Source organism: Rhinolophus hipposideros (assembly GCF_964194185.1).
Source record: "Rhinolophus hipposideros genome assembly, chromosome: 6".
In the NCBI taxonomy this organism is placed as follows: domain Eukaryota; kingdom Metazoa; phylum Chordata; class Mammalia; order Chiroptera; family Rhinolophidae; genus Rhinolophus; species Rhinolophus hipposideros.
In genome coordinates this window covers 16,903,591-16,918,264 of record NC_138052.1, presented here as the reverse complement: position 1 = coordinate 16,918,264, position 14,674 = coordinate 16,903,591, and the positions used below count along the sequence as shown (strand labels likewise).

Sequence of the window (14,674 nt, the reverse complement as noted above, 5' to 3'; positions counted from 1 at the left end):
AAAAAAAAGACGACAATTTCTAGGGATTTTTCACCCTTAGAAATCTGTGTAACTATTGATACCTGTTTGCCAATTGAAAGCATCTTTGGTTAGGGAAAATTTTGTGGCTTTTGTGAGTTAAGAGAGCAAAGTGGGGTGGCCCACCTGGCCCCGACGTCAAATTCACTGGCTTCTCTCAAAGCTCTGTGATGTTGCTGATTCCTTGCCTGCTCTCTGGACTGTCTGCAGCAGGGAAGGAGATGGACATCAGATGGAACCTGCCCTCCTGAATAAAGCAAAGTGACCTTGGGGTTTCCTCTGAACTCATCACGCCCCTGAAGCGTGAAACCACACTCTCCTCTTTTTCCTTTAAAGCACAGGGCCTCTCCCATCCCTTCTCAGCTAACTCAGGACATTCTCCACCTGGCACAACTCCAAGTTAACGCCCCCTCCTTAATTTCCTTAGCTGTTTCTTGATACATTTCTGTTTATTATGCATCTGTCTTATCAATCTTTCATAAAAAACTTTGAGCTACCGGGAAACAGGAAATGTGTCTTGGTAAGTTCCCCCCAATGCAGCAACTCGTACCACGGACCTTGTGGGGACACAGATGAACATGTGTTAACTGCTCTTCTGCATCCTGGCCCTCCTGTGGGAGCCCAAAGCCAACGGACTCATCTGTGTGATGTCACTTGCCGAGCAACGGCTGAAAGAATCGCACAAGGCCATTTTAACTCGAGTCTCATTCAAGCACGGGGACAATCAGCTGAAGGGACAGGAGGAACCAAACGTTGGGGGTTGGGCGGGCAGCTCCAAAGCCTATTCTTTTAAGCCCGAATAATGAAAACCCTCTAAGAGCTCCACAAAAAAGCAAATTACTAAATGGTGACAACTGATAGGAAATGATGGACATACTTTTCTCAATAACTTTGTATTGGCTGATCTGATCTATGCAACATTATTCACTGGGAAATAGGTTGTGTTTAAGAGTGTTCTACATTTTTTTTTAGGATAAAATATTCACTTGTAACAAAATGTCATCAAAATCTTTAGAACGATCAAAACAAAGAGGTACCAGTTGCCAATAGAGTCTGAGATACTTTTGATGAATCATTCCCCAAGGGCTTATCTATAGAAACTGCAGTAACAAAAGAGATGGGTTTCTTTGCTTTTCATGAAAAGTCATGATGAGGGAAAAAGAAAGTCACCATTAGAGCAGCACAGTAATAACTGCGACTGGCAAGATCCACGGATACCTGGTAAAAACAAATGGGCAAAAGTCTGAGGAGACCGGGATATCTGAATAGTATTTCCCCTAATCTAGAGAAAAATAAAAACTTTGTAGTAGAGAAACCTAACAAACACTGCCTTACCCGAGCAATCAACGGTAACGTCACTGGTAACAATAAACATATGTTGATGGGATGTATCCCCCAATATGATACACTGAGAAGGGCACATTCAATCTGTGATATTCTTGCCAAAAACTGCATAACCTCAAACTAATCATGAGAAAACATCAGCCAAATCCAAATCAAGGGACAGTGTACAAAAAAACTGACCAATACTCTTTCATAGTGTCATGGTCGTGAATGACAATGAAAAGAGTGAAGAATTGTCACAGACTGGAGGAGACGAAGGAGACATGACAGTTAAAAGCAATGTGAGATCCTGGAACAGAAAAGGAACATTAGTGGAAAAAGTGGTGACTCCCAATAAAATCTACAGTTTAGCTAATCCTATGGCACCAATGTTAACTTCTTAGTTTTGACAACTGAACTGTGGTTTGATAATGTTGCCACCAGAGGAAGTTGCATAAAGGATAGACTCAAACTCTGCACAAGTTTTACAACTTTTCTGTAAAACTCAAATTATTTCAAAATAAATAGAAAGGAAATCCCAATAATTCCACGTGTTGGGTGTACACCCCAAAGATGTACCAAGCAAGGACTCAAGCAAATACTTGTCCACCAATGTTCAGAGCAGCATTGTTCACAAGAGACAAATGTGAAAACAACCCAAGTGTCCATTAACAGACGGATAAATAAAATGTGGTCTATCCATACAAGGGAATGTTATTCAGCCTTGAAAAGAAATGATTCTGACACATGCTTCAACACAAACAAACCTTGGAGACATGATGCTAAGTGAAATAAGCCAGTCACAAAAGGACAAACACTGTATAATTCCACTTACATTAGGTATCTAGAATAGGTCAATTTATGGAGCCAGAAAGTAGAACAGAGGCTAACGGGCTGTGGGGAGGGGAGAATGGGGAGTTATTATGAATGAATATAGAGTTTCTGTTTGGGGCAATGAGTAAGTCCTGGAAATGGGTAGCAGTGACAATTGGTCGACACTGTGAATGTACTTAATGTGAATTGTACACTTAAAAATGGTCAAGAGGGTCAGTTTGACATTATGTCTATTTTATTACAAAAAAGCCAAAAACAAAAAGCCACCATGGAAAATTACAAATAATTATACAATGTGGGCAGAGATTTCTTTCAACTACATTAAAAACAGAGTTCACTTATTAGCCCAGATTTCCTACTCCAAACGCCAAAGTTTCCAAGAAGTCAGTCATACGTGAAAGCAGATTCCCAAATCGAGATGTTCTCACCGCTGGGCAGTGTCTTTTCTAACCTTTCCAAAGAGTCAGCTCTTCAGTGCCAGACTGAACGTTCCCACAGCACCTGGCACGCAGGTGGCATTAAGTATTGCTGAGGAATGACCTCCCCCAAAGAAACCACTTGCCAAAAGGAAGACTTCAAACTTAGTGCATTAGCCGAAGGGAAAAGCAAGCAAGCACACACACACAGGGAACCCTTGTCCGAAGTCATCTGGGCCACACGTTCATTTTTCTGCGGATAATCTACGGATTTTGTTGACCTCCTTTGGCCATTTCAGCAACGATAGGGAGGGCAAGAGAAAACAACTCTCAAAATACTCAACTCTATGACTTGGCAAGATCTCTGATCAGTAAAGAATAATCATGGAAACTGCATCTTCTGTAGTATTTGGCAACGGCTGGGGTGGGGGTGGAGGTGGGGTCAGGAACATCGATCCAGAAAGGTTTAGAAGAAACAGAATGGAAAACCACGCTTTAACAGTGCTGCCGTTCTGCTGCTATGTCACGAGAGGAGGGCTGCCCAGCAGTCTACTCCCTAGCAGAAGGCCCGGAGTGACAAGGGCATTGGATGACACCAACCAAGAGGCTTCCTCCTTGCTGGCGGCCTGGGGAACTGCTACTTACTAACTACATCAAAATAATAAAACAAATCAATCTCATGGTTTCCTGCACACACACCTGTTTCTGACCAGATAACAGAAACACCCAGCTTGATCACTCACATGCTCTAAATGGCTTTTGTTTATGGACCCAAATCAAATCCAACTGCCTCCAATGGTGATTCATCACCCGCTGTGGATTTCAAGAGGATCCCTGAGCGCAATTCAAATAAAGCTTCTGCAAATGGCTGGAGCAACGGCAGCATGACTTCTCAGGACTGTGCCTGCCAATGGTGCGCTTAAGTACCAGGCCCATTACTTCAGTCATCCACAATACATCCTATTTCTCAAGGTCCATGGCTCTTCAAGGACCCCACAGCCCACTTTTGATTCCCCATAGCCCATCACGGGGAGAAGGTCCTTTAAAAATACCTGTTAGCCAGTTGATTTCTTTATTCCATAACTCTGAACATTGAGAAAATCAGAGTTCAGCTAATTCTGCTGGAGATGTCTGAATTAAGATAGAGTTGGGGCAGAGTGAAAAAACTCCCACACTTTGTGGAGGGGTAGGAATAGATTCAAATCCTCGCTGTGCCACGATTTAGCTAAGGGATGTCATCAAGTAGTCCATATCTCTGAGACCCTGTACACCCTCCTTCCATCCGACTACGTTAAATGAAGCTGATAACACCTCCTATCAAAGGCCACACACTTACATGAGCTCCGTAAATAGCTGTTATTCATATTATTGGGAGTAGAATGATTTTGACTGATGCTTACCTCTCTCAGAGTTGGCTTGCCAATGAAAAAGTCTGTGTTTTTGCTGCTTTTGGGTGGGCTGAACTTGGGATTCAGAAAAGCACATCCATTTGCGATCGCCTCCAGGGGAGCTGGGCCCTCGTAAGGGAACCCAAGTCCAACAAACAACTGTAAGAGAGAAAAGCACACCACACATAAACATGCCAATCATGACTGGTGTCCCTGGCTCACAGGGGGCTAGGCTGTACTCCATCCCAGTGGGGAAGCCTCAGAAACTCTGGAAGGTTCCCAGGCCCTGGGGGAAGGGGTGAAGAGAAGTCAGCTTACATCAGGACCAGGGACCTTTAAAGACACAATGAAGCTGCTGAGGTCATTATGTTTTCCTTTGCTATGAAAGTAAAGAAAGAAGTGTTGGGATGGGCAGTTGAGGGGTAAGGGCATTAAAAGAATAAAAACAACAACAAAAAGCAAGGCCCAACAATCATCTTTCTGTAACTCACCAGGAGACATGATTGGAAAAACACTTGCTTAACTAAACAGAAGGTTTCTTCATTGAACCAGAGGAACAACAGGCCCTTTCAGGGATGCTGGGCAAAGGGACAGAAAGGTCACTTGGCGGTTTGATTACAGTTCAAATGGAGCTGCTTTGAAATGACGGTAGGTCAGTAAACACAGGTTTTCATAATGGGGTTTTCACTGGGGGACATCAACATCTTGGTTTTTGTTTTCCCCTCAATAGGGGGAGAGGGTGCCAAGCTGCTAAACGGGCAAGGCCTCTTACTTCTCCAGCAAGCAAACCGTGTGTTTTCCCCACAGTAGACAATAGATGGCAGCAAAAACACACTCTCGGGGTCCTAGTAGCAACTGCAGCTGAGAGCCGCTGTGACAAAGGGGACTTGCTACAGTTCAATGGCACCAATTCCTGGGTCCAGAAATGAAACAATATCTCATAGAAATGCCTCACGGCCGGCCGTCTCCTCACCACAGGATATTTCACAATGCTGGAGGGCTGTGGGTTATTGATGGGCAGGGTCCAAGTTTGGTCTTGGTGAGATGTGAGATGTCTACCCACATGAAGGAGCCAGTTCTGAAATCACTCGGGTCTCCAGAGGCACATCAAGTGACAAAGGATAACTGGGCCCCAGGGCATCTTTTCCTTCTGCCATCACAACGAGGAACACCCACCAGGCCAGGCATTGAGAGGGAAGGATCCTGCTGAACTGGATATGGCTGCAGGCTTGATTCTCCTCCCCCTCCTCCCAGCCCTCTCCCCAGCAATCCTGTCTTTGCAGCTGCTTTAATTGAACCATTATTTAGAATGGTTCTGCCTAGAGAGCTGTAAGTCCAGGCTGCCGGGTTCCTTGGGCAACACTGGAAGATGCAGAATGTATGTGTTGGGCACACAAACCAGGGCTGAACACTGAGCATGGCCCACATTGGACATGTTGGAGAGTTATGCAGCCCCCACGGGGATTTTTCTGGGGCAAGAAACTAAAATCTCTGGATTTCAGGAGAAACTCTGTATCCTATAACTATACGTTCTTTTGCACAGAACAGGGAACGCTTTTGTTTTGTTGGAGGAATAACATTTCATTTCCTACAAACCTGGAGATGGCTGCCTACACTGTCAGAAACATCCATGGGAGTGTGGGGGGACTGAGGAAAAAAGAGGCTTTTGAGAGGTCAGCAGAGCGCCTCCTGCTGGCTTGGTCATTTCTCATTGGGCATGGGGGTAAAGGGAAACATGGCAGCAGAAACCTGCAAGCTGCAGGAAATAAGAGGTGTCTCTACACCATTTGGAGGCCCTGTTTCTGGATCTTATTACAGAAGTGATTAGTAGAGAATTTAAACTTATAGCATGTGGCCTGAGCATGCGCCTCAGGGGTAGGGGGATTTCTGACAGAAGCAGAAGAAATGGAAGAAACAGTGCAAACAAAGTATAAGTTGCAAGACATCCCAGCTTTGTTGAATATGAAGAACCCAGGGTTATCATCCTGGAGGCTTTTGATCTCTGTGACCTGCCCTCCCCAGCAGATTTTGGGGAGGATGTGCTGGCTCTCCAGGGGAAGATGACCTCTATCAGGCTGAAGGTGGGCACTGGGAAACATGAGGCTTCCAGAAGGCTCTGACTCTGAGAAGAAAGAAGCTGTAAGATGAGGACAGGTCTCTAACCAGAGATCTGGAGCCCATTGTATTTCCTGACCTCTGAAAATCAGGGCCTCCCATAAAGTGCTGATACTTTTATCAACTCTCAGTTGCAAAGAAGAACTGTGGTGGAAATGCAGGAAGCACAATGCTGGTCTATTTGAATAGAAAATCCTGGAAAAAAATTAATTAGCTCCTTCAGACCAACCAATCTGAACCCATTAATTAAAAGGATTTGAGGCTCTTGCTTAATGGACTTGAATGTGACCTAGGTTTAATTATATCTGAATAACAATTTGCACCATCTCTTCTGCCCTGCTGGCATCGGAATATCTCCGTACACATAAAATAAACACTTTGGGCTACCTCTCCAAAGCCTGACAATTTTAGAATAAAGCTTAAGCAAATACCACACAATTTCTTGGCAATGAGTTTTCTCATCACACTAATTAGGAATGTAGGAAATACATTACTTCAAAACATCAAAATAACGGTTTTTTTTGTTGTTCTTGTTACTTCTATCAATAAGCAATTTTTTCTCCCTCCCTGTGTACTCATTTCCTGTGACATTATAACAGACATGTATTAAGGTCAAAAAGCACGCTTGAGATTTGAATGACAACAGGGTAGGGCAGAGAGGGTTCATCACCACCAAACGTCCTTCCGTAAACTTCTGAGTGCTTATGGCTTGCCATACACCGTAATCACATGAAATTGCTTGCCCCCCAACCTGCCCCCCCCCCCAGCTTCTCTTTCATTCTGCCCACTTACAGACTTCCTTAGCACAGGGGCAAGTGTTACACTGTAAGAATTCATTCAAGTGCAGAGGCTGCAGTCTTCAGGAGGAAACTGGGCATCTTTTATTTACAGTTCATCTGGCTGTCAGAAGCCCAGAATCTAATGAGGATATTCCAGAGGATGGAACATCTCTATGGTTGCAACTCCCGGCTCCATCCATGAGCATTTCTAAACAGAGGGATTACATGCTCTAAAATCAAATTTCTGAACTAATACTAAGCCAGAGAGAACAGATGAAGCACCATATGTTTTATTCATGGCATAAGATTGGGATATTCCTATACATCGACAAAGAGTTTTAGTAATACTACTCAGATTTTTACACTGTATGAAGTTGTTTTAAATCCGTAGGTGGAGCAGTTAACAAAGACTCCTTCAAACGTGGATAAAGGTAGTTCTTAGGAAGACTCCGCGGGTTTGGTTGGTTTCCACACACTCTTGATGAGGAACCAAAGATAATCCAAAATACGAAACATACACCCAACATACACTATGCTGACTAGTTTTAATTAGCCAAGTTGGTGGGGTGGCTCAGGAGGGAGTCTGAGCCATGAATCAACCTCAGTTTATCCATTAAATTGATTCTTGGCACAAAGGGACCAGGACAATGTGGTGATTTAATAGCACAGGTTCTGAAATCAGGGAGACCAGGGTTCAAATCCTAACTGCATCATATCCTAGCTCTGTGACTGTGGGAAACTGGTGTCTGTCTCCTATAGATTATAAAAGCCCATTTATCATCCAGTGTCTCTAGCTAGGGGACCTTAGGTAAGGTAACACAAGCTCTCTAAACCTGTCTTTTCATGTGTAAAATGGGGGGGGGCAGTGTTATATTTCATGGGGCTGCTGTGGGGATTAAATGAGCTATTTCATGGAAAGGATGTATTCCAAAGCCTGGCACATAGCGAATGTTCATTAAACAGTAGTTCAAGTTCAAATCCAGATTCCACTTCACACAGCTGCATGTATATGACCTTGTATTGTGCAGCTAGAGTTTAGGTGGGCAGGAGTTGTGGTTTTTACAAAATGGCTTTTACAAAATGGTCAGCACCTGCAGATGCATTTATGCATTCTCACTGTTCTCATAACAAACCTGAACTAAAAAAAGGGGGAGGGACATCCCTTAGAGGAGAGAGAGGATATGGTTTATAGTAGCTGCCTCATGGAAAGGCACGTCCCACGAACCACAGGCTATTGCTCAACCTTACTTGTTCATTCTTCATATAATGATTGGGAATCATCATATTTTTGGTATCTTTACAAATGATTGGGAATCATCATATTTTTGGTATCTTTACAAAGTTTTGTATCTTTACAAAGAATCCATTCAATGGCTGGGTATGGAGGAAATTTATTTTCCTGATAGGTGATGCTTTCATGTAGCCTGAAGGGTCCCTCTCTGGCCACCTGTTTTCCTCTGCACCCGATGCTAAGGGAAGAGACGACAGCGGCCAAATTCTCTCCCGCACAGGTTTAGCTCCACAAGCTCTTAACCTACACCACCTGAGAATTCCCTCACAAAGGGACAGAAGGGCCAAGGAGACAAAGACAACTGTCCTCGTCACGTGGGTTTAAGTGCCCAAAGTTGGCTGCTAAACCAAAGACTATTTCCTGCAGACCAGTTTACTGGATACACTCCCAGACTATGCCCAGTTATCTAAGTGGGCTTTCAGAAACAAAGCAAGCAAACAAACAAAAGAACACCAATGATATAATCAAGATTACAACTTCCTGCACTTCGGTCATGTTGAAGCCCCAGTACAGAATTCAATGCATTTACAATTCGCATTGTACCTGGAGGTGGGGGAGTAAGAAGATACTTGGATCAATTCCAAACTGTGGATGCTGACCATCTCCAGCCAGGCCAGCATGAAAAGTTCACCATGAAAAGGCAGCTCAGGTATCATCTCCTTGGAGGAACATTCCCTGACCACCCCCACTCACACCCCAATTCCACAGCAAGCTGACCCCTCAGCTCCCAAGAGTGAGGCAGCTCCACAGGCCTCGTCACCACCTGTGGTGGTGATATAACTGCTGTGGCTACGCTAGCAGAAGAGAATTGGGGGCTAGCAAGAGCGGATTGTCGAGAGGCGGATGCCGCCAGTGAGAATATAGTGATATGACTCCCCTACTTAGGGCTCCGTGGGTGTTCCTTTTTGGCCTTACCATGTCCTGCGTTCTTATGTGGGGAGTGGGACCAGAGGCCCTGCCTGCCACCTTGCACGACACCACCACATTAAAATGGGTTCCAACGGTACTGAGATCAGGGGAGTTTTGGGACGAAGAGATAATTCACAGAAAAAGCTTATCACAGGGAAGGTTTAGAGAAAATGGCCATTATACTGTAGTAAAACCCAGTGGTCACGTGTACCCTCATAACTCAAATTTGCTAAATGTGTTAAAAGTGACTGGCTATTGGCTCCTGTCCTCCCACAGGGGCCTCATCCCATTATTTCATCGGCTTCGCAAGTTCCAGAACAGCATTATACACAATTAAATGGCTGACCCTCTCACAGCACCACGGTGAGGTTTTCCGTGGGTATCCTACTTTTTATTCTTATTATTTCTACCTGTGTACTTTTCACATTGTTATAGTTACCTGTTTGTCTCCTTCACCACACCTTTATACTCAGGAACAAAAACACCTAAGGCATCCCTGTATCAAAAATATACCTAAAATAAGGCCTGGAATATATTCAGTACTTAATACACATTTGTCAGATAAATGAGAAAAAGAATAAATACTGATAGGTTAACATTTTCCAACCATCAAATGTCTCTGGGAGATGTTGAATGTTGCGTGTATACGTATCTGGATGTGGGGATGTGCTTTTGTTCCTAAAGTCAGAGAGGTTACTGAATCATATCTGTACACCGTCTTCATTCTACATACACATGTGGGAGGGGAAGGGGGAGAGAGGAATACATGGGTGTATGCAAAAGTTTTTTCCATCCAGTTGGAGCAAGAATAACTTTAGGTACTGGTCACTAAGACAAAACCTGCTTGACTGCCTGAGGGCGAGTATTTCAGGGTCTGAAATAGAAATGGAAGATGATTCTTCCATCAGTAAGTTCTTGGGCTCTCTTACAGGGCCATGGAGTTGCAGAAAAGGGTATCAGACAGAAGGTGCCCCTTATTGGGAGACCTTGGAGACAGGTACATGGTTCACGAGAAAAGCAAGAAATCACTCCTATGGGGCATGGTCCCAAGATATCAGATGGTGAACAGATTTCATCTTGACTCCTTCTTTCATTCTTAATTATCCAAAGGCCTTTTACAAGCCAGGCAATGTTCCAGGCACTGAGAATGGACCTGCAAACGAACAAAGGGAACAGGCAAAGCCCCTCTACCATCAGAGCTGCATGAGTTGGGTTCCATTGGCGGTGGCTGTCTCAGCCCCGGGTTTCTGAGAGAGGTTGTGCAACCAGGTCCAAGCTCGTGGGAAGAGCCATGGTCAACCGGGGAATCAGACATGAGGATAGATGGGACAGGGACAGTCCATACTGCAAGTCTTCCAACCTGCCCAGGTTTCTAGGTGAGCCCACGGGGAAGCTGCCGAGCTGACAAGATAGGGAGCCAGGGTCATTATAAGGAGGGGGAATGAGCGAAGGTTTGGGGAGCGGAGGGGTGCAGAAACAGCATGAGCAGCAGTAGCTTCTTGCCTGTTTTCCAAGCCAGAAAGTGCTCCCAACTCCTAGTGTAGAAAGGGAAGTACCTTTCCTGGCTCACTCCAAAGGCTCCTTCATCCCAGTGTGGGATGCAAAATGCCCCCTTCTATAAGGAGCTTCTATGGTAAGACCAAGGGAGGTGGACATGAAGAAGTTAAAATTAGGAAGGAGAAGAAAGAAACCATATTAAGAGATGGGGATTTAAACCAAAAGTAAATACTTGCCACCCCAGTCCGTGCTTACACTGCTTACACTGCACTCCTGGAGTTCACTGGACTCAATTACTTGTCTGTGGTCCTCTGATAAATAATTAATTCATCCAAATTCATACGCCTATTAGAAGAGTCCTTTAGTCAACAACTTGCCAGCTCTTTTGTCTGATTTTAGTGCCACATTGAATTCCTCCTGTCTCATAGGCTCCCTGCAGCTCGAGTCCGCTAATGATACCTGAGTCCATAATGGCATGCCAGGACAACATTCTGCTGAGCAAAGGGTTTTGTGGGCTTGGTGCAGAGAGTCAAAGATGGCTCATAAAGAAAAATAATGAGTCAGAAGCTGATTAAGCATCAATCATTTCACTATTTCTCTAAACCTCAAGGAGCACCAGACTCACTCCCCACTCCGATAATGAGTCTGGATCCCATTCATTCCGCAGATATTTGCTTCTCTGCATCTCCCGTTCTCCACTTTCCACATGGATTGGAATAAATTGCTTTTAAATTGCTCAGAGACACAGAGAAAGGAGTGAGAGGAAGAAAGGGTTATTTATGCAAAGCCTGACTAGTCTTTAGTGTCATTATTTCAAAACCCAAGAGTCATTCATTTTAGTGCCTGCTGCCGTGTTCTGGGTATAGAGGGGTTCTCGGTGACACACTGCCTCATTGGCATCATATGTGCCAACTGTTTCAGTCACAATTCTACTTGGAGTACTTTAGTATCTTCTAGACACATGAACAGGCAAAATGGGACTAGTGACACCCTCTGCAGGCACTCGTTTTTCAAGGATAAATAGATGCCCTTCACACTCAAGATTCAAGCTGCCATCCTTGGTTGTTAGGCAGTCTCTCACATGGTGGCCTGGACCTTCCAGGCCTCCTCTCTTTTCCTCCCTTGGGCATCGGGGACCTCAGCCTTGGCCTGTTTCCCATTCTCTGACAGGGTAAATGCATGGTAGGCGAGTAAGGGTTCTTTTAAAATTTGCAAGGCTGAGTAAGATGTTCACAAGGCTGGGTTAATAGAAGTGCGTGAGGCAGTAACGACAAGCTGCTGAAAACCAGCGCTGCCAAAGGTAAGGTTAAAGGAGCTTGAGCTTTCTCCACAATGTGATGTGAGGAAAAGTAAAATGAGGCAAATGGCAAAACGGCATTGCCACCAAAGGTCCTGCACATTCTAATGATTCTAAAATGTCATCTAAGGCGGAAGGTGAATGGAAAGCAAACTGAACACACCTCACTCCTGATTGCCACAAATGGTCATCACACCACAGATGACTGTGGAAGGAAATAAAATCCTACTTAAAACAACTATATTTTTGGCCAAGGAGATAAAATAATTTATTGAGCTATTTTATTCATGGCATCACACAAATGGCTTGGAGGCAGAAATGGTCAAATGCATTTATACATGGAGAAACTGAGGCAGAAAGGAGATGTATATTCTTTTGGTTGGTGGGTATCCATTCAATATTCTTAAGTTTGGGTATATATTCACAAAGATTGTATGTCAATGGCCTAGGAGAGCTTTCATTTGCAATAAAAAAACTGGGAGTTACGGCCACATTCAAGGCGGCCTCAGAGACGGTGGGCAAGCCAAACTGTCCGGTCTGTCTCCTCATGTTCACAATAAAGTTAACAACACCCACCCTGCCGACCTCTGAACGCTGTTGCAAGAATTAAATAGGACGGCATCTGTGAATACACTTTCCCAAATCAAGGTATCATGCAATGATAAGAAATGGCTGTTATGCCATAGAAGTTCGTCCACTCAGCCTCTCCCCTCCAACTTTGAAAATGAAAAGACATTCAGTTAGGGGCCAGGGCTGAAAGGTTCCCTATTGATAATAAGCATCTTTATCTTTTAGGAACCACTGAGGCAGGGATGGATCTGCTTGTGTTGCTCTCTTTGTATCCGCTGCACAATGCCTGGCACATAGAAGCTGCTCAGTCAGTATCTGTGATATCCATAAATAATAGCTTATCAATAAACATAAGAGAGCTTATCCAATAAAGTGCCAGCCAACCCTTCAAGGCCAAACTCGGGTCTTTTCGCCAGTCTGCTAATTTCATTTGGTATTTCCATGGCAGAATTACAGACATTGGGTGAATTTCCCCACGGTGTCAAAACAACACATTCACCGTGCTACTAGAATAGTCCTCCAATAATGGTTCCCCCAGCTAGCTGCACCGCGACATCGGAACTCTGTCTGTGTCTGTGACAATCAGACCCTCATCCCCTTATCAAATTTTATCTTTCACTGTTTCCCAACACTTAGACTAGCTGGGTTGGTTTCTGGCTCTCTCTTGAATGTGTCATCTCCACCTGCACCACCGACTTTCACTTCTGTCTGTCCTCAAAGTCAGGTGCATCTACACCCCTCATTTTTCAGTTTTTACATCTTTCATGATGCCTTCCTGTTCCTTGAGCCCCAAGGGACTTTTCCCTTGTCTGAACGTTTTCAGTGTCCAGTACAAATGAGGAGGTGCAAAGAAAGCTAGTTGGGGGACCAATTTCTTGAACAGTGATGACTGGGGAGATGGGGGAGTTGAGCACCCCAGGCTTGCTGTGAAAGCTGCTGCTCCATCAGAAGGTCTGGCCCTCGAGACAGACCCTCACCTTTGCTGTTTGCCACATATCTTCAGACTCTCGCTTGATGCCTGGAGCAGAGCAGATTCTCAGTAAGATTTAAACTGTAGCAACCTCCTTCCACAATTCGCTAACTTTTCAGCTGCAAAGCTTGAAAACCATTGCCTGGAAATAAACTAAAGAGCTACTGCAGTATTGAAAAGAAAGCATGCGAGATTCTGATCCCATTTTCAACACCAACGGACACAAACCTGAAAACAACATCCCTGATGAATGTTTACAAAACTACTGAAAACTTACCTTGGTTTCTCGGAGAAGAAACTGCAGGTCCCGTCCACTGAGGATACCATGGTTTTTCACGTAACTGGGAATATTCTTTGTGCTGGAGCCATAAACGGTCGCATGCACTTCCATGTAGGTGTGAATAATGTCCAAGTAGATCTTCTTATTCTGTATAGGGGACACAAGGAGAAGGCGTTTCTCATTTCTTTTCATTCTCCTAACAACCTGCCTCATAGCTGGAGGCCACATAGACAGAAGTTGCTAGGATGGAGACTGAAGGAATTTGGCAATTCAGCTCCTAAAAAATTTCTTTCAAAAGTAATCGGACTAGATTTTGAGGGTAAAAACAGTCATACTGGCCACTGTACAATTTTGCAAGGAGAAACATATCAGATAGCAACGTATTAGTGAATACCAATGCTAGGTCAAGGCCAATTGTTCTGAAGTAGCATCCTTGCTTTATTAAATTATCAGGGACCCAACACTTGGCTTTTGGCTCATCTGCCTTTCTGGGGGAGGAAGTTGGGGAAGGAAAGCACCAGAAGGCAGTCAGTTGGACTAGAAATGGTTATTCGGAGATGCTAAGCTGTCCCCGGGGAACACAAACATCCCCAGCTCTTGCCAATATTTCTAGTGATGATTAACTCATGTTGTCAGAACTGGATCCCACATAATTTGCATCATGGGGGAGAAGAGAGTTTCCCACAGTACACAGTAATTGACTCGGCAGCTGGAGAGATAAGACTATCCAGGTAGACAAAAGTGGGGTGGGGGAAGAGAAATGTAAACTCTGATGAGCCCTGAAACATTCAAGAGTAGTTTTACTTTTATTAGCAGCAAAACAAAACCTCTTTTCTGTACTGAATTTTGAGGCACATTTCTAAATCAGAACCACCTGTGAAGCGGAAGTACTCTCCCTTTCCCTTCCTCTTCATGTTTCCATGTGACTAAGATGCATAAGCTGGATTTTGTAAGCTGTTTTTTAAAATTTGAAAGATTTGAGTTCTG

At 44.2% G+C, this 14,674-nt stretch overlaps 1 protein-coding gene across 2 annotated transcripts in view; it reads right to left on the bottom strand.

Moving 5' to 3' along the window:
- The window catches only part of MGAT5 (alpha-1,6-mannosylglycoprotein 6-beta-N-acetylglucosaminyltransferase), a 319,813-nt gene that overhangs the window by 26,858 nt on the left and 278,281 nt on the right, over positions 1–14,674 (bottom strand). For both annotated transcript variants that reach the window (XM_081052606.1, XM_081052607.1), the window contains exons 14-15: positions 13,685–13,834; positions 3,992–4,138 (exon numbers count right to left, since the gene is read on the bottom strand). In XM_081052606.1, the coding sequence (XP_080908732.1) occupies positions 3,992–4,138; positions 13,685–13,834 (297 nt within the window). The remainder of the gene's footprint in view (positions 1–3,991; positions 4,139–13,684; positions 13,835–14,674) is intronic.